This window comes from Pieris rapae, chromosome 11 (assembly GCF_905147795.1).
Source record: "Pieris rapae chromosome 11, ilPieRapa1.1, whole genome shotgun sequence".
Taxonomy (NCBI): Eukaryota; Metazoa; Arthropoda; class Insecta; order Lepidoptera; family Pieridae; genus Pieris; species Pieris rapae.
The window spans coordinates 253432-275411 of NC_059519.1; the positions used below are offsets into that span (position 1 = coordinate 253432).

The 21980-nt window shown below is 32.9% G+C and overlaps 1 protein-coding gene across 5 annotated transcripts in view; it reads left to right on the top strand.

Annotated features, from left to right (window-relative positions):
• Nucleotides 1-1061: 1061 nt before the first annotated feature.
• Nucleotides 1062-21980, top strand: part of LOC110991588 (NAD(+) hydrolase sarm1) — a 34802-nt gene continuing 13883 nt past the window's right edge. The window contains exons 1-3 of one of the 5 annotated variants that reach the window (XM_045630206.1): nucleotides 1062-1603; nucleotides 1903-2114; nucleotides 21672-21728. In XM_045630206.1, coding sequence (XP_045486162.1) covers nucleotides 1111-1603; nucleotides 1903-2114; nucleotides 21672-21728 — 762 coding nt within the window. In that variant the 5' untranslated portion in view covers nucleotides 1062-1110. Of the gene's footprint in view, nucleotides 1604-1902; nucleotides 2115-3504; nucleotides 4035-18686; nucleotides 19147-21671; nucleotides 21729-21980 lie in introns of those variants that run through there. The other 4 variants (XM_022256997.2, XM_022257000.2, XM_022256999.2 and 1 more) reach the window with 4 other exon arrangements.

Consider the following 21980-nt stretch of genomic DNA (forward strand, 5'->3'; position numbering starts at 1 on the left):
TCTTCACACATATTTTTTTTAGTAATTCAACAGTTTATTTTATAAATTCTTACTTTTGATCACTATTAACGATAATATGGAATTTAGATAAATAAACAAGAATTATGTTTTGGCAGGACAAATTTATCGCTATCGTACTATGTCTATTTTCCACTGACATTTGACAATTGACAGCCATGAATTTGTAGCTAGATTCCAGACCGAATTCGGGCAATCGTTATGTAATATTATGTATTATGTTATTAAATATTGATTATCAATACGTGTTAATATACTAAGAATATACAAATTAAGATAAAAACGAGATCAAAATATACATACATTACATACAAATATGAATTCTCAATTGGTTGATTATTTATTATTTTAATTTTATTAATATATTAATTATATCTACAGCAACGATATTGCATTTAGTACGTACATCAAAGTCACAAATTATAATCTGCCTTAAACATATTATACGATCATTTATAGAAAAGTTTGATTTAAATTGGTTTAGTAACTTTCATAATAAATGCCTTTTCTTACTTTATATAATGTCATATCAAAAATAAATAAGATTACTTGCTTACCGAAGACCTTACTACGCGCCTGAAGATCAAATACCTCACTCATGTGTGATTAGTGACATAATTTTGATATATGAAATACTTAGCCAAAATATTATTTTAAATCTTTTAGCGACCATTTTAAATAATATGTTGGCAAGCATGTATAAAGAGAAAGTTGTCTACATAAAGCACCTACGCTTCTTCATCGTAGTACGTTCAAAATCAGCGGCTGACATTGGATTCCATTCACTTGTAAGCTTTACAACTCACGTGTTCTGCATTAAGTAATAAAATTTAAATCTTAGTTGAACGTAAACTATCTTTGATGGTGTTGTTTAAATGAAGCTTACATTGAATGGTGTAAGATCCGTGACTGAGATGTGCTCAACGTTGCCTATCATATAGTATATCAGTTTGCCTCTCCCGTCCTTGTTATTTGATAGCGTTATTCGATATAGTGGACGTACATTCAGTAAAGTTACATGTAGGTGGGATAATTAGCCTTCTCAGTCGAGCACGTGGTACTTCGTGATACTGACGCATTGATAACTCAGTAATGCGACGAAGGGAATCCATGCACAGCCCTGGGAGTGGACGAAGCCTGATTGCGACCAGAACCAGCCAGCAGCAGAGAAAAATGCACGGCAAAAGCAATTTGCCAAGGAGCTACTCATCACCAGGGTCTGAAGGTGAACAAGATCAACAAAATAAATATGTGAGAAGTTTTTCGTCACCGGAACAAAAGTCAAAGGAAACTCATAGATCTCTTTGCCAACCAAAATTCTATAGTTCGAGAAGTGAAATAGATTCAGACCAAGAAACCTCTGAGCAGCTTGACGATAGCTTCTTGGATATCGACGCTGATATTGAAGAGACGTTCCGGCAATTTGAAAGGAGCACTGATGTAGAAGAACCTAAAAGAGTGGTGACCACTCTATTACCGGGTAACGGTCTCCAGAAGGTTAAAATTAAACCTATTCATAGGAAACAAATACCTGAAACCAATGTCACGCAACCACTTAAAAACACGCCAAAAGAAAGAGCAAAAGGTAAATCTTATTTTAGCCTATGATTGTTAAGTTGTAAGAACATATTTAATGTACCTATGACTCAACTTATCAACTATGTATATTGGAAATTGACTTATTCTGGATACATACTAAAATTACTTTCCACTTGCTTATTTCACAATACGTTACGTTTTATTTAGGTGCTCACCTAATGAACCGAAGATACAGAACTGTGTGTTTATAAATAATAATTATTATAATGTAATAAATTATTATTGCTTTATATATATATATTAAAAAATAACACTCAGGTTACTGGTATTATTTTAAATCATCAGGTATCGCACGGTTTCATTTTCGACCTCTGATAGTGAGGATTCCGTCACCGCAAGTCACCCCAATCGAAGCCACACCAGCCACATTAGATGAACTGCAAACTTCTCCTCCTCTAGAATCGGAGGTCGCAGAGATTGAAAGAGAGATGGCGGATGCTGAGTTTCTTCTAAATAAAGGCGCCAATATTGCACTACAGGAGAGCGATACAGATACTGTAAGTATTTTAATATGTATATGTCTATTATAGTTCCATAATTCGTAGTCCTCATAATTTAAATAAATCCCATCAGCAAATCAAATATTCATTGTATATTTATACTTACACTGAAACTGTCCTGTACACTTAGATTATATTTTTCATATAGGTACCTGCACAGATTTCAACAGTGTTAATTTTACGTACTCTATTGTATTGATCTCAATTTTAATATTTTAGAACGTATATAATTTCTACATAGCCAAATGCTTGGAATTCCCCATAGGAATCGTAGCTGTATCAATAAATACTTTAAATCGGGCTAACGGCTGATGGCGCCAGCGGGCCGCGTGTTTTGTTTATGGCTTTTACATAGTTTCAGTCGCTTTCTGATTAGAAATTATATTTGCTCTTTTATACTGAACCAAAGTGTAGTAATTTGTGAAATGATAAACTTAATAATTAGAATATGATTACTTTTCGACAAGAAGTTGAATAAATATTTCACTTTCATTAAATTTTTATTAAGTTACTACACATTTATTAGAAGTATGAATTCTTAATAGTCTAAACAATGGTTAACTTCTAAAACCACATTGAACGATTGAACTTTATTATTTTCTGAAAGTCAATCCATATCAAATGAAACCTGTTCATAATAAGTCACAAACTCTCCATTCGGAATAAAGTTGTATATTGACATTTAGTCGTGGCCTGAAAAGTTGCACGTTGACGTGAAAGGTGGAAAGCTTAAAGCTCGCCGCTTGCCCCAGATTAAAATCTGGGTATGCCGTCTCATCAGAGGTTGGGTTTCGACATTCGCCACTCGACAGCCACGCTGACCTAAATTTTATTTTACTGACAACTCCGAGACCGAATGTATTTAGTTACTTCTAAACAAAAACGTTTATAGACTACTACTACATATATACTATATGTATGTGTAATCGTAGCTTAATAATAATTTATCTCGTAATTTAAAGATGATATATTTTTTTTACATCATATGTAAAATATTAGGTATACAATATACATATATATGACAGTGCAGCAGTTAGTAATTACTACTACAACTAGACTGCATGTTATCATTTTAATTTTAACTCGAGTTGCGCTGTACTACGCTGATAATGAATACAGGTATGTATTTTTAATTGTTTACATTTTCATCGCCTACACGCAGTTACTGTTGCCCCTGGCAGCTTAGTGTAAACAATGTCGATCGATTCACGTAATCTTTGTTAAGTAAGGTCAAATCTTTGGGAGGGAATGGTTGTTGCGGTAAACAGATCAGCTGTAGAGTGCGGCTTTTGAGATGTTCGGTTGACCAGAAAGAACAATAAGTACCTTGACCTTGCGGAGCGGGGGCCGGGGCACACGATGACGCCAGCGCGGCCGGCACGCGCTTCGGCTTTCGGGTGCGATCTTTCGTGGACGCTATCCGCGTAATTGGTGGTAAACGCGGGCAAAAGTTTTTCGGGGAAAATATCGAGACGCGGCAATCGCGAAAATCTCATTCTGTGTGCCGGCGCCGACGCCGACGCGCTTCGAACGAACGACCAAACGACTCACGCCGACCGAGCAATCGCGATATGCTCCAATCCCGAAATGGGTAATGTGCAGTGCTGCGCCAGTGATCGTCTTCTCGAAGGCAAAACAAAGAAGCCCAAAAGCAAAAAGAAGAGCAAGAAAAAAGAAAAGAGTACCTCCAAGGTTAACGGGAAGGCTGGAGGTGGAAAAACTGAGGATCCAAAGAGTATCGTGCCCGAAAAAGCCAGTAGCCAAAAAGCTGTTGAACAATTCGGAAGCAACATTAATAACGAGAAGGTTAAAACAGAAGATTCAAAAATGACACAGCCGTCACCCGTGGAAGTGTCAAACGACGAGTCTCCTCGCAGCGAGAGCACAGCATCTGCGAGGGAGAGATTTTTCGGACAGGTAAAGATCTTTAAATACAAACGAAAAGTAGCCGCCGGAACGAGTTAATCTCCTTATCGTAGCGGAACCAATCAACTCGCCTCACTACAACCAAAGACTACTTACAAGAGCTGTTTTACATCAGCGGTTATCACTTTAGCCTAATGCGTTTGTAATCTCGTACCCTTATGATCTCAATATTTACAAAAGTAATTTAAAAAGCCTGTACTTCTAAATGATAGTATATAAAAAAAAAACATTTTACATTACAAACGCAGAACAGTCAACATGAATGTGTGCGTATGTTAATGAGACAAACGCGTTACACGTAGATACCTAGTTATGTACTCAAAACGTAATAGTATAATGTATTTTGATGTTTTAGAAAAGAACACACGATTCATAATTAAATAAAGGCAGTGGTTATGGTGAAGAATTACTATTTTTATTATAATTTGATGGCCCATTGGTTTAATAAAATTACATATTTTGTAGTGATACAGGTTTTCCGTGATGATCTAATGTGCATTGATTGTTGTCAAGGATTTTCTAATATCAATGTTGTATTCATTTAATTATAATTTAATACTGGTGACCTGTAAGGTGACTGGTTAAGAATATTTAAACCATCAACTAGTAGAGTCGCACTCTGGTAGGATTAAAAATAACAAATCAAGGTTGGAATTGTCTAACAAAATGGACTCTTAAATTTTAACATTTAGGATTTCAAAATTGAAAGATGAGTGAGTTTATTATGTATTGTGTTGGACGTACGTTTAATAAAATCACGACAACGACTGTAACTATTCATAGTTATGATTTTGTGACATTCAATATTATAAATCTACTAATAAAGATAGATAAGAATTTATAAAAGGGCGATTCCGCTATAGACGATTTTTGACATGAATTTCTAAATCACGCTATTTGTTACTTTTTTTTATATCGGTACAAAGAAAAAGGTATAAATTTATTAAAACATTTTTTATTTTTTATTTTACTTCATATTTAAATTTTTGGCGCGCTTGGAAACATTATCATTCGAAGAATTGGCTGAATCTGCAAAATCACAACGTGGCAACACTGGCACGAAAGAGCTGTTACCGACAGTTTCAGTTTATGTTCTACCGGCTAAATGTGTAGTGAAAATATTGTTTTATTCTTATGTGCAAAAAAATGTAAGTACTTGTTGTTATTTTTTAAGCATTATTGAATATAAAAAGTCACTGTTAGCTTGTTGCACCCGCGATACAAAAGATATAAAAGTTTGTGTTTTTCACAGAAATGAAATCCTATAGTTTTCAAACTTTGTAAAAGTAAAAAAAAATCAAAGGCAAACGTATTTAAATCGTTTTTAGGAGTATAATGTTAGTTGGATTGAAATTTACTTAAACTTAAATTGGTTGCACCCGCGATCGTGATGTTAGGATCGCGGGTGCAACTCTTTGACAAGTAACCGTATTGCCTGATTTATCACATATTTTATTTTTTTGTTATGCTTTAAATAATAATAATATGGTGTGCATGATTGGTGACAAATATGTAATGTGTGGTTATATTATATTCCGTATTTTTTTACAGATTTGGCACGCAGTCTGTCTAAAAACATTTTCTTTATATTCGTAGCAAAAGAAGAAGTTAAAGAAAAGATGGCCATGTTGGATGCTAAATGAGAAGCACTGAAAAATATTCCAGGCATTCAATAAAAACATTTCTTCCAACCTGAAGTTGGGAATGATAGTATTTCCGTGGCGCGAACTTCACTGTCTCATCTCATATGCAGACTAGTTTTGAAATCTCCGAAAACCACTACTGAAACAAAAAGTGATTGGGATGACGATGACTTGGAACCTCTTACAAATAAAATACAAGAAGGAAATCTCTGTCCTTCAGTATCAGATCAGAGTAAATCTTTTGTCCCACTTAAAACAAAATTGCGCATTTCAGATGTTTTCAGACGACGAATATCCTCTTCAACCCTCAAAAATACTCGCAGAAGCATGCCCTGAAACTGGTTCTGCCTGTGCTGATGTCTTACCAAGAGATATTAGCGCTGGTTTTTACGTGCTCGTGTAATTGCTCTGTAAGTCTGGCAAAAAAAGTACTCAATACCGCTATGTAGGGGTGTGTCAGAGCGATATGGACGAAGATGGAGAGGTTAGAGTACAATTCCTGACGACGGTTTATGGCAAGCATTTCACTGAAATTGTTAATGACATAGCAGACGTACGATTTTAAGATATTATCGCGAAGTTGGAAGCTCCAAAGAAAAAGATTGACGGAAAAAATACGTTTGTAGAATATTCGGCGAATATAGACGTATTTGAAATGAAATAATTAATATAAGTGACAAAGAAGTGTTCTGATTAGTAATAAACATTGATTGATATCTTATTTTATTCCTGTAAAGGTTTTATTGATGTTTGTATTCACTTAAATTAGACGGGTTGCACCCGCGATAATTTGATGTTGCACCCGCGATTGCTTTAAAAGTGAATAATTCTGTGTTTATTTTTGTTTCCTATAAAAAAATATATTTGTTTACTTGGTTAGTTTAACGCCTTACGAAATACGAAGGCATAACATAATAAAAGTTTCACAATTAACAGACTTTTGTGTTTTTGTTTAATGATCTAGAAAGACTCGGCCAACTTTGTTGCACCCGCGATAGGACTTTGAACCTCATTCCTGACTATATTAATTATTTCAATAAAATTCTTTTTTCGAAATATAAAGTGAACTTGTTGAAACGTAGCACTTACAAGAAGATGTTTATTTAAAATATTTTTGGTTTTATTATTATGAAACTTAACATGCGTCAAAATGTTGCACCCGCGATAATGGAATCACCCAAAAGATAAAAAATAACTATGTTTATTAAAATCAGTTGTTTAAATTTTGCGCTTAGAACATAGTTTATTATTACCGTTTTAAATTTGTCACGGTGATAATGTATTACATTTAATTTATATTGTAAGCCTTGCCTTGCTAAGAAAATAATATTTTTAAACAAATGAATTCATTGAAGCATACACAATATCGTACGTAAATATTCGTAGTAAATACAAAATGCCAAATTGACGAAAACGAAAAATATTTTTTTGCATAAGTGTCACTGACTTCGAAACGTGAAATATTTTAATGAATGCAGCCATGCTTGTTCGGCCTCTCTCCTGCCACATCCTTTATATTATGTTTTGATAACTAGTATGTGAAGAAGCAATAATTGTATTTTATTAGAAATCCCAATATTAATGGGCTAAAAACCTTACATATGCGTATTCGAAATGGGACTTAAAATGCGTGTCTATGTATATTCGTATATATGTATGTGGTATACACCACTAAGTGTTTCCTTCGAATCGCCTCCGCTGGTTTTCAGTGAGTTTATACGTCAAGAAAGTGTTACTCACTTGTTTGAGTCAGCGAGGAAAGTGACCAGGAATATGTTTTCGCTTTTGGAGCGGCTCCAGGCGGTTTCCCGAAATAAATGCGATTCCGAGTTAGCGTAGGATTTTATACGTATTCAAGTGTTTTGTTAATCATTAAAGTTTATTTTGTGGGTAAAACGTACATAGTAGTGCAATAAGATTTGAGTCAATCGAATCAAAGCCTGGTCAGAAAATTAAATAGATATTTCATGTGCATAGTCTTATGCTTATTTTTTCATACATTATTTTAAATAGCCACACTATCTTCTTAGCATATTTAGAGATAATTAGAATCGGATATGCACATTAATTCTCTATGAAATACCAATAATCTCAAGTTAATTAATAGTTTTTTAATTACACTGTTTGGAATACAAATTTTACTGCCAAAAGCCACTTACAGAATCTAATTTCTTACAAAAATATATAAATTTTCTCACAGTTAATGGGTTGCCGTATTGCCATCATTTCCTGTCTTTAACATGCAGGTTACGTACAAGTATATTAATTACATAGATAGTGCAAACATTAAAATTCAAGGAATTACAATATATTTGTATTATTAGTTATTTCCTACTTTTATTGGTCCTTTTTTATATAAACCTACGGAATCAAATTTTCTCAATTTAAAAGAATGTTTTTTCACTTATATTTACCTGCTTTATTAGCTACAAAAATGTGTTATCCACATTAAGTGGTCGGTATGGGTTTGTTGTGTATTGTGTGTGCAACTATTGACCAGTAAGGTTGCGTGTCGTCGCCAAGGTCAGCTGTTGTGTTAAGTGATAAGCCACACGTTAACCATTAGATTATCCATAGCTAGGTCTAATTTGTTAATTAAACACGATTGCAACATTGACAATCAGAGAATATAGCGGAGCTTAATAGCAGTAAATATTAATTATAGTTAACTCACGGTTTAATGTTGAATGACAATTAATTGATGACTTTTTACATAATCCATTTAATTTTTTTAAGATTTTTTCATCTCATATCTTAGCTTCCGTTGCCTTGATGAAGCACAATACTCACACTACTTTTTTATTTTATTATAAGACGCACGAAATATGTTTAAAATGCCCTTAATGTAATTGGTAAAGTAAAATTTCGTCAATTTTGGTTCAGATTTCGACATTTGAAACTGGCATAAGCAGGTAACACAGGCTTCAAGATGCGACGGTCAAATCAAATCAAATCAAATTAAAATCAAAATATCTTTATTCATTTAGGTAAACATGTACACTTATGAACGTCAAGAAAAACTAATTAAATTAATCGTAAATTTACATTTACCACCAGTTCGCAAGACAAGGGCGTAGAGCGGGTAAGAAGAACTGGCAAGAAACTTTCCGCCACTCTTTTCAATCGCCAAGTTTTTAATACAAATTGTTTGTTTGAACTGGAGCAAATCAGACCCTGGACCCCAATGGATTTAATATGTCCGCAATTAATAATAACAACCATTGTCAGGAAACCATGGTATGTTTAACATTGAAAGCTTATCACAGAAAAAATTGAGCTTTGTAGCTTCACTGACGTTACTGCAGTAGGTATAATGTCTTTATGTAAAATAGCACGAATATCAGGGAAAGAATTGGAAATTAATGGCAAAGATAAGTGGAAGAAGTTACAGGACACCTTCACTCCGCCAGAGGTCGTGTGCTAATGTTAAACATAATGAAATGGACTTTTAATACTTATTTTATTACCTGGGCATTCCCAAATGTTGGTAATCCAATCAATAGCCAGTTCTTACCTATTCTATATATATAAATAGCTTTGATAAAAACAATCTGGGAAGTTTTATTATTTGTTTGATAGTATTAAAATTCTATGAGAGCAAGAACAAACATTAAATAACATCTTGTCAGCTTAGGATTACATTGAATGTCATGATTAAATATAATTGTATAAGCAAATAGTCAAAATATATAAAATCACAGACGTACAGTTAACACCTAACTTTATCTAAAAATTTATGATTCATGGACTAGAAATGATAATCGTGTTTTTGGTGAGCAAATGAGTGCGATCTATTTATAATTGATGACGTTATTTTTTATAAATATCTGCTGACTTTATCGTTACGCTATTCTTCGAATTTAAACAATAATGTTAATATATAGAAACGATGTATTTTTTTAATTTAATAAGATTTACTTTCTAAAAATAATTATATTATTTATGTCTTATATTTGCCCACAACGCCTAAAACACATAAATTTAGATAGCGAAGGTATTGCGAAGAATACATAAAAATAAATTATCGTCATCTTAATTGATAAATTAACTAACAGTAATTTTTTTCTTGATATCAAAGCGATCTGGGTACGCGTCTAGTGGACTTGTAGCGGCCTATTTTAGAAATCTATTTATAAACAATTGAATGAAATAATAATGAATGATAGCTTCATACGCATTATGGCGCCAGTTAATTAACCAATTGACTTCCGACCGCGAAATGCGTGTGGTCGTCATGAGTGGAACTAATAGATCATAAGGTTACAAAAGAGGAGTACCGTCTTCTAACAAACTTCTCCGTACCAATTTCTTTTGTACAGCGCTATCTTTCTTAGGGTGAAGGTCTTAGAACTGCAAATCGATGTGATACGGCCATCTTTACTCTATAAATGTTTTACTTTACTGTATAAAGATAGAGGTTTTTTAACATAAAATAATTGCAAAATTTGATACTGATATCAGAAAAATAGATATTTCCTACTTCTGATGTCTGTAAATTTATCTAAGTGAAGTTTTTTAACTATAAATATAGTTATAGTTAATATTTTTTAACAATAAAACGATTAAAATTAAGCAAAAACATTGATGGTTATCGTTCTGTGTACGAACCTATTACCTATATTGCATGAACTAGTGATATTCATACGGCATTGCTTGCTATAATCCACAGCAGTACACGGTTGACTAGAAACAAATATCCGTTTTACACGCCTGTTTCACATTTGTGCTCATCGTTTAATAGTCTTTTTAACAGATTGTGTCGGGGTTAAATTGTAATACTCATTTAAATACATCATACAATAGAATACAAATGATCCATAGCGAGTAGATCCTTTCGCAAGTATCTAATTGTTCTTATTAATATGTGTGATGTTTGAGAGCGAAAAAAAAACGTTACTGAAACTGTTAATACCTTACAAATCATCTTTTTGTATCACAGGTCACAATCTCGTCTCAACCACTGTCAAGTAGTTCAACATACGTTAAAAAGCAACTGACACAGCTCGTCTATCTAAATATAAGTTTGATTGTATAAAGTACTGCCCACAATCTATCTAGAACTATGTATTTGATGATTGCAGGGTGTATAATTTAAGAGCGGTAATTTGGTACGATCTTCTAATTTACTGATAAGCATACCAAATGTGAGGATGTGATGTCTGCGGAGGTCGTTGCCTCAGTGTCGTAGTCTCGACTCGGCTTGACACTATCATATTTCTTCTTTATTTAATTTCCCATTGCGAGCGACGTATCCTTTTCTTGTGTAGCAGCATCCGAATTCCGACGACTTTTAAAATCTTGTTATCAAGACAACTTTTACTGATTCGGTATTTATACGTGAGTGCGAAAATTAAAAAAAAAAGTTCATACCTAAATAAACGACAACAGTTAGTGTTGTCATAACTTTCACACTTACAAACGATAAGTTATACTTAGTATAGTCATTTGGTAACATTTCAAACGATCATTATTTATTATTAGTAGTAGTAATTGTAGGTATTATCAATTCATGAATCCTTAAACGTTTACCGATAAACGACATACCATCCTTTCGAGAAGACGGGTTTCGTATAAACGTCAATAAAAAGAAATAAACATACATTTCCATTTAACAATACAACATAAACGACCACAGCCAAGTCAAGAGTAGTAAGGTTAGGTTAGCTTTTCATACCTGAAAAAATATAATGAGCAAGCTACTGATTTCGATATTTGCGCATTTTTTTCTTGAGGAGTTGTTAAAGTTATCAAAATAAAAACTAGGCACATAAAAATAGCACGCTTATGCACCAATTAAAGAAAAAGCTGTGATTATTTTACACTTGTGATATATGGAGAAAACTTTTAGTGATGAACTAGTGTTAGTTAACAAAGTGGTGCGTAGATTAAGCTAATATTGCGACATTTGACATTAAAGAACAAAATGAACCTTGTATGGTAAATAATTAAAACAATGTCTTCTTTGTTAGTTTGCGCCGGCGCCGCCTTGACGCATTCCTTCTGTTGAATAAACTGTAAAATTTTCTATTTATTCAAGCAATAATTGGAATAATATCGTGATATGCAGTGATAAAGCCAGTTTGTAGCGTTTCTAGGAAGCTATGACACGATACCATCTCAAATAATATCAGTACAATTCGAAAAGGAATATTTTTGAAGAAATACGTTTAATCTTGAATTCCAACATGATCCTTAATCCTACAAGTCGGTATCATATCTGAACGTCAGCAAGGAAACTTCTGCAGATGAGCCTTTAACTTGATCGGTCCATCTGGTTGATGAACGACCACGTAATCTTTTGCCTTCTGTGAACTACGATCAGTTTCTCCAAGTTCTCATCACATCTGCGCATGCACAAAAAAATACTAATTTTGCGTATTTATTATTGCGTATTATTTCCATGTTTTGTTACAAGATATATTAAATGCGTTTAACAGCATGACAAATCACGTATAAATTATATCATACATTCTCATAAAGTCATATTTCTACGGTTACGTAGGTCGGCTGAAGTGGAAGTAGTCACTGAATGAATGATACTAATTTAAGCGCTCGTGGGCTGGTTAAACTTAAACAAATAACTTTAATCTGAATCTATTGCGATGTCCTTAACAAGTACTTTTGTATCTTAATTCAGATATAATCGTGCTGTATACATACCTCGCCGATGGTATAAATTCAGTGACGCTGTCTTCATTGCTAATTTCACTTTACGGACAAGGTGAGCTTTCAGAGACACGAAAGATCGATACAAAAGTTTGCAAGTAAATTTTTACGAGAAGGCTTAAAAAAGTAAAGTAAGTATGGAGAAGTATTTAAAAAAGTTTGCACGTCGTAAAATCGCACGCTTAAACATTAAGCCAGTTCAGCTAGCCAATACATTTTCAAAATCCTTAAACGCCAAAACTTGTAATACAGGGGTTTCCGGTAGAGATTTTTTTCACAATGTATATGTCGCAGTAAAGTAGTTAAATCCAAGAGTTAATTGAATCTCTAGACAGTTAATTATATATCGAAATTCGACGTATATATATAGATATATATTATTAATAATTTTGATACCTATATCGTTTGGCATTCTCAAGAATTTTTATTAATATGAAATATTTTTCTAATTTATTACCAGTCTAGTTCGATGGGATTATTTTGAAACTACTTTTTTAGGCAAAGTCGAAGATTTGTAAAGAAAAAACTGTATTTGCCTTATCAAAACCTGAACGGCTCAAGTGTTTCCGGTTCAGTAATCAGGTTATTTTGTCATAATCACCGGAACAACTAAAAATACTGTGATATGATACGAAACAACTTTTCTTTGAATATTTGTCATCATTAGATTAAGAACGATGACATAAGACTTACGTGTTTTATTTGTAAACAATTACTTACTTTCTGGTAATCATTTTCCTTATTTTCCTATTAGACATGTAGGAAATACTGGATTTATTAAAAAATGTTTTTATTGAAGGGACGCAGTCATCGCAGCCCATAGACCCCTGCTTAAGTGGGTGCGTTGTCGTCCTTTGAGGGTGGAGACTGGAGATATTATTTCTTTAAACAATTGGAGGTCGTATCTTCCAGGGAAAACTACCACCGGGAATCGATTCCACAGTTCGCTAGTTTGCAAAAGAAAGTGTCTTGTGAAGTGGAATGTGGAAGACTTCCAGCCATCAATGACGCAGATGAAATTTTAAATTGATACGGCTCGTACGTGTATAAAACGCGGGAATAGGTATCAACCCAAACAACCATAATATAATACCGCAATTAATAGTACCTTTTTTGCATAGACAATTTGTTTTACAGTCCTATTATTATTTAAAAATAGTTATATAATACATAGTTAAAGGTGCTGAATATAAGTTCTAAGTACGCTACATAACATACACATTAGCGTGGGAGAAATAATTGTTAACATACTATTGTTTTATATCAAGCTTTGTGCATTTATAAACATTCGCAGTTAGGAACGATTGTTAGATGTATTATGTGTGTGATGCACAAGTGAATATAAAATAAAACAATATTGTAACGTGTAAATAGAGATAAATATAGCAGTTTTCTTTATTGGTTTATGGGCATAAGTTACCTATACCTTAACTTGATGCAGGTGAAAGAGAACGAACGAAACTAAACATTTTTTATTGTAATTTTTATAGAGAATCATTTCATCGACTGTTTACGAAGAACTTTATCAGATCCTTGTAAATTATATAAGACTTATACTTAAATAGCCACACCACTTTATGAAAAAAGATATACATTAGTATCTCTGCTATATGATTACTATTTAGTAACAATAAATGCACAATTAACAAGAACAAACTCCCACATTAATCTTTAGGTTTTGCAAGTTATTGTTTAGTTGCGCTAATTATTTTTTGTTGTCATGCAAATATTGTTGCGCCTGCGCAGGGGAAACCTTATCCCTGTTTTATTATTGTTTGAGACACGTGCTTGATAATTCTGTATTCTTTCTTTATCCCTTTTATTTTTTACTACAGTTAATAAATTATTTAATATACACATATGTATATATTAAGTCTTTTACTTCAAACGTAAAAGTCACAGTAAGATTTCATTGAAGAAAACTAGAGAATCAGAATGTTTAATCCTAATTGCGAAAACCCTAAGTTGTGACTCTTATCTAAGTAATCATATAAGAAGACTTTTATGATTTTTATTTAACTAAAACAAACATATGTAGAAACAAACAAAAGTATATATATATTTGAATATAATAGTTCATCAACATTTACTGCTTTATTCCCTAAGAAAGCTGAACAAAATTAATTTGCTACAAGTTAAGAGATATCGAGAAATTAATTATTATTTACATCACGTTAATTTGGTAAATCTTCCCACGCGTCTCGCTCTCGAAAATATTCGATTTCTTCTGGTCAGCGTTACTTGATTTGCAATTAAGAAACAACTTTTTACTATAAGAAATACGTGATTTTCGATGAAAACTTATATCTAGCACGTGTTTGTGTTTTAATATATTATAATTATATATATATATATATTAATTTTGTTGATAGGCTAGCGATATTAGGGCACAAAACAAGAAAATGCGGTCTTTCTTAATACCTCACTATTTATTAAATCATATTCTTTACAAAACAATATCAAAGGCATATTAATTATAAATATAAAGAAGACCCCAGACCTAGCTAGTTGTTGTTGCTTTTCTCGCTTAACGAATAATGAAAAATATAAGTATCGCAATAGAGACAGGAAATGCTGCCAGCATTAATATCCTTAGGGACCAAACTTTTTAATTTAAGTTTTCTATTCACACATTTTTATATAATGTTTTCTATTTACACATTAAATAATAATTAAGTAGCAATGATGCTGTAATTTAAGGCTATCTTAAAACAAGTTAAAAGAAATTTGTTTTACAAAATTATCGACTCATCATGGTGTCACAATATCATAACAAAACAGAAAGTATTCAAATTTGCCGCAAGTGCATTGACCGAATCTTACCGAAAATGCTTGTGAATAATTCCTGAAACTTTTCAACTAGTGAAATGTGATAGCTTAGGTTTTAGTATGTATAATCTCTGAAGTTTATCGTAACAAGTGTCAACGTACCCTGCATACATTTTTTTTGTACATCGGATAAATTCTAAATATAGAAATTGTATGTTTGGAGAGGAGCATCAGATTTTTATAAAGCTAAGCTAGGCAATGGCAAAAAAGTTTGGATATCACAGTTCTAAATTAATACCCGAAGTTTAGATGTAAATATACATGGAAAAATATATTTACATTTAACTATTTCTAAAAGTTGTGTGCAATGTATAAGTCACCGCCAGTTTACTTAAGTAGTTTTAAGTCAAACCTTATTGTTGATTGTATTTTATACCTATAATTTTAATTTTACCAGACCTTCGCTCGTCGCGCTATTCTTTCTAGTTGTATAACTCATGCATATGATCAGTATTTACATGCGATTCAGATAAACTTTGAAATTTTTACGTTTTTTGTTTACTATATTTTTACTATAGTGCAGTGGGAATAAAGTACGTGATGAAAAAGGCAAATCTCTTGCTGATTTTGATTGCATAATTAGTAAAACGCAGAATCGTATATCGGTCGTATAATTGCTGATCTGTCTAAATGTACACGGATTTATTTTAACTTAGCGACAGTATTAAATAAACTATTATTTAATACGGACGTATGCTGAGTGAAATATTTGTATAAGGTGCATTGTGATTTCGTGAATCATGAAAATGAAGAAAACTGTGACAACCTGTATACGTGGAAATAAGTTTTGTGCTAAATACTCTTCTCGTGTCAAAGTTATTGCCGAGGTATGTAATAAAATATTTCCCAAATTTATCTTTTGTAATATAAGCAGAAAGAAGAAAGCATAGCAAAACTTTTAAGCAGATTCTTCCCACGTGAAAAGGAAAGTTATTGCGGGGAGGTATTTCTTGAAAGAGCACCATAAAAAAGTTGACGTAATAAATACCATTCTTCTTCTATTTGCTATGCCCCGACGTACCTCTAGTTTGTTTGGTAGGTTTTTTTAATAAAACTGGAACAAACGCGCGTCACAGTTTTAAAGTCGGCTAATTTTTTGCTGCTTGATTAAGAATATGATAAATGATAGGCAATTGCAGTCAAACGTAAAAACATTTCTTGTTTGTGTGTTTGAGTTTATAATTTTGTTGTCTTAATCAAGACATGTCAAGACTCGTAAGAATATTAAATAGCGGCACTTTTATTACAAATCTGTCTATAATATCCGCCTACTTAACCAAATCTTTCGGTCCAGAAGTCTCTCGCGTTTTAGAAGTGGGAGAATTTAGATAAACTTTAGATGCACTTTGCCGTGTTTCGATGCTTTTAATTGGGCATTTTAAATTCATCAAAGAACTATTTTAAAGAAACAAAATAAAAAAAAGATTAGTCGATATCACAGGAGAACGAAGAGCTGGCAGCTATTTCGCACAAAGAATTAGTCTAGCTATTCAAAGGGGGAACGCTGCCAGTATCTTCGGAACATTGCCTAAAGGGACTCCTTTTTAATAATATATTTTAAAGTGAATTAATAGTTTGAATTAACTTCTATTTCTGTATTTTTCCGAGATCTAAATCGCCTAGGGCTCCTAATAACTTTGCAAAGCATTTTACTATTTGTGCATTGTGGCACTGGATGGTGAAGAACATATCGCTCATTGAATGCAAAACAGTCACAAACCAGAAACCTCATTTTTTAAAGGAGAGGCGAAACAAAATTTCAAAAATGTTTATTTGAAAAAAAACAAGTTTTTATTTTAAATTGTTATGATGTTAATATATCATTGTTTTCCTTATTTGTTGCTCTATCTTTTAAAATAATTACCTCTGTGATAGCACTCTTCCAACCGGATAAAAACAACAAAAGCCCTTTTTGCATTCAAAATTTGAACCAATGTTAGGGTTATTATCTCAAAAAAATTAAACAAATATTAAAATGAAACATGCTTTATTTCATGATTTACTAGGAAATAACTATAAAAAATAAATTCTCACTGTAAATCTAAAAAAGCTACAAACTATTCAAATGATTATCACAAAATTAGTCCTTTTTAGATTGCCAAAAGGAGATGTTACAGTCCTCCATGAAAATATTACAATATATTTTATATAAAACATGTGGCTTATTTTCTTCTTTGCACTTGATAACGTACAGGCGATGCAAAGCACGACAATAATGGCTTTCAATTCTAGGGATTGAATTAATATGTGCTTGGACACCATCTTTCAAAGCGGTCTCTAACTTTAACTGGTTCCCATGTTTCCCTCGATTATAAAAGATCTAGCTGTATTCCAAAAATGTATATTATATTTATGTATATTTGACTCAAGTTTCCGAAAATAGTGTGAATTTTAGTCATCATGTCGAGGCGCCAGGGTAGGATTGCCGCGCAGTGGTTCATGTTTCAAACGCCGCCGACGCCGCGAATGTGTCACTGCTTTTGTCTGCAGGGTGTCGGTGATTTATTATGGTGGTTGTACAAAGTTTAAAATAAGACTTATTTATCGAAATACATAATTTATATAATACATACATACATACATTAATATTATGTATTTCGATAAACCTTTCTACATACTTTAAATATTAAATCATTGTTACTTTTTGGTCTCAAATCTAAAGTATTTAAATGAAACACATAATTATGTTAGCAAGGATATTTTTTTTAATTCTTCAGGGAATAGCTAAATTTAATTGGATTAGTTTATATTCTTGCAATCAATTATTGATGAGCGTTTTTACTAAATTGATATTCCTTTTAAGGTACGCACACTTTGGCTGGGGTTACAAAAGTGATAAATTTTGTGAATCAGATAAAGATATGTGCATTATAATACTCTTAAGTAAAAATATGAGGATCGTTAGTTTTGCTTTTAAAGAAAAAAGTCTTCATTTTCCGAGTCAAGTTATGCTCGGCACCTGTTGGTACAAGGTAGGAATACGTTTGTAGACCGATTAGAATTAGGACTTAGGATTAGGTTCAGAAACAAGACTTAGCGAAAGTCTGACTTCCGATATATAGTATCGTATATATATCGAATACATAATATATTTAGCATGTGGCCCGATTTAAGTGTCAAAAATAAAAACCTCAACTAAACACCTATCTTATTACATATAATAAATCATGTGCTCTTAAAAATATACATATACATAGTATATAGACGTATGTGGCACTTTTTCTCATTGTTGTCCCGTTGGTCGTTCTGCTTCGCGCATTTGTTTGTTCTTATATCATAACGTCAAACGTACAATATTATTATTGCACAGTTTATATTATAAAGTCGTCATAATACAACATACATGCTCACAAAGCCTGTATCTCCAAGCATTGCGAAGGGTGAAGCGCGTAAATGATGCTGTCGCCTTTTATTTATGTCATGAATGGATGCGAGAATGAGACAGTGAGCGGGCGGGGAGCTCCCCTCTGAATGATAAAAACCAACAGTTGAGGCATACGAAAATTCAGTTTACAGCGAAGTGCGAACCCCAAGCGCTGTGTTACGTATTATTTTACGGATTATGCGATCGCGTCTCTTCCAAAATGTGACATAAATTGAATGAGTGATTTTGTTATATTAAATAAGTATTGTCAAAACAACGCTGTTTAAATTAAATACGCAACAAAACAGCTGCAAAACGAGAGTGACGTGTAGATGTCTAGACTCTTTATGGCTAAGAATAAATATTGAGATAAAAAAGGAAATCTGTGTGATTTTTACTCGCAAACGAAGTGTAGTTTGAAAATTGGGATCTATTATTCTACGTGTTGGCACGTGACTGACGAAACTTCTCGAAGCCCATATTTTCAAGTGTAAATTCGTGGTAGTTATTGTTTAAACAAATTATGGTTGTTACGAGAGTAGAAAATATGGCTTCCTATACCACGTACACTGGAAAACCGAAAATTTTCTTTCCAAAGAAGGTAAGAAACAACCTCAACTAGACGCATTTACTTATAAATACTTTTATATAATATATAACTCAGGAATTTGGAATCAAATAATACCAACCAAAAACGTTTTCCCTATATTTTTCACGTTGACTGTAGACCAGACGTTGCCAGTCTGTTAATTTTAATTTTCTTTTATTCAATATAACATATTTTCAATTATGAGAACCGGTTATTTTTCTTTATAGCATTAAATTAACGTCTATATACCAAAGAAGGACTTAGATACCAAACGTAGTTGAAATAATGATCTACGAGCTTTTTATGGTGTACATCAATTAAAATTTATAAAATTTTACGATGAAATTATCACAAAGGCGTGTGGGCCGTCCTTGCCATAAGTAAGGCATAAGTAAGAAGTAATAAATGTTTATTGATACCGCAGACATCTGACGTATACATTGTACAAAGCTTTCCAGTTTTAATCTGTATTTTACATATAAAATTTAGTCCCAAATAATAAATGATTCAAATAAAATGATTATACTTTTAAAACTGTGACGATGGGTAAGGTTATTTTATTACGTACAGAAATAAATAATTTTTCTATAATAAGGCATGTATTTCGGATAAGGGTTTTATGAACACATACAAGCCCATTAAACTTGTTTTCTAGATCTAGAGTTAATATTTTACTTACTTAAAAGCAATATTTTTATAATATTAAGACAATACGTGCTTGCCTTATATCATCTTTATCTAGCCTAGTAAATAACATGTTCACCGACAGAAAGCTTCTGTTCTCATTAGTCCTTAAAACCTACCGTTTAAACAAATCATAATGTGACGAAGAGAACCCAAACCTGATTTAGTTATCCAGAAAGGGAATGTTACTTTTTCCTGCTTTGTATTCACATGTGCTATTTATAACACGTTTGCTTAATGTCTGTACAAGGTCCACTGCAGTACATAATGTGAATTGTATAAATATGGCCTACAAACGTTGCAAAAGATAAATGCCAAGATTGGACCAAATATAAATACTATAAAGGCGAGATTTCTTCACAACACATTCAGGTTAAAGGGCATATCCGCTACATCTGGACGCAGTTAACAAGGGAATTTTAACCTTACCAGTACTAATTGGTTTAGTTTAACTTTTCTTTGGTCTTGCCGAAATTGATATACTGCATACGAAATACAACGTTGTTAATTAAGATAAATCAATTGGTAAATGTGCGTTCGTAAAATATAAATAAAACAATAAAAAAATATATGCGATAGCAATGTTTCATCTCCTCTGTAAACTTCTATAAACTAAACTTTAAAGTTCATAAATCACGTTTTGGTTTCCCAATAAAAGATGACAAACGCATACTTCAAATTCCAATCTATATTGATGGGCATGGTGAAGCTTAAGGAGTAAAGAATGCAGTAAGGAATGTATCCCGAAGCCTTTTGTAAACTTTTTTGTTATTCAGCTCGTTGCGAGCTTCTTAAAAGAATGCGTAACTTTCTTCCGCAAAGTTATCGATTTTTTGTTTAGTTAGATAACATTCATTGATAAGGAATTTTATCATTTCATACATTTTAAACAGATATTCAAAAAGTGAAAGTAATGCTAGTGACACAGACATCTTCGCTCGATGTCAGGGAACTATTTTCTAAAATGAAAAGCGAATGATATAGTTATGTCGAATAAAACTTTCCTCGGAGGAAGCAACTGTGGGCGCCAAAAATAGCGTTTCCGTCGAATAGCAAGCCGTCTAAGTAGGAAGTCCACTAACACTCGGCGGTCGGCCTGGCTCTTCCGGCCGCCTACTGACGCGACACTTATCGAGTTTTATAACGCACTTATGAGCTGCAATGCAATGTGCCCACGCGTCGTCTTAAGCTGAATTAAATTGCTCGCACTGAATTCAAATTATTGGACGTTGACGATTTAAATCACTTTATCTTCAGCCCACTGATAACAATGTACTTACGGCCTATAACGACGTTAACTTCCGTTTAAATGAGGATGGGGCTCTCTGCTTTAAATAGAGCTTAAGATTATTTAAGTATTTAAAGTGAACTACAAAATAGGGCTTTAGTTCAATTCTGACATAAATAAAGACCAATAATAAATGTGACACAATCAGAAAGGTAAATGAACTTGAGTCATTGATTTATAATCTATGATTCATTAAATATAGGTAAATTATTCGTTAGTAGATTTTTTTACATGATTAACATTCGTATTGTCCTAAATATTCACTATCTTACCTTATGAAAACATAATTATAAAGCACTTACGCATTAAGGTCTGAAGTGACAACTGGCAAGAAAGCATTGCCAAGCCACCGCCTCCTACGCATTTTGCAGGGAGAGGGACCACGTGAAGCATGTACAAGACCAATGACCACAAGCGATCTCAATTAAAACGAATTTATTAATTTCCATGCAGTTAGGAATAGTCATCATAATAAATAGAGTATTCCTAAATGTATGCAGATAAAAAGAAATCGAATGCACAAATTAACAATTTTATGGCGTTTTAAGTACAAATTTCGTTTCAGGTGCGTTCAGAGGAATCCCTCGTAACACCAGAAAAAACGACAAAGAATGCACGATGGGTATGACGCTTAGCTTAGCATGTTTTGCTTTAAGATCGCTTTGAAACCTTATTATTTAGAACTCCCCACTGCAGTACATATATACATACATTATAATAGTCTTTTAAATCACTGTTACATTTTAACGCGTTGTTATTTCACTATTTTTTTTGGTATCTGGTTTTTTGGCAAAGGCCTCCTCCAAATGCCGCCTTTCCTCTCTGCACTTCGCCACTTGCTATGTACCACCTGCTGTGCCTTTAATTTGGTCTA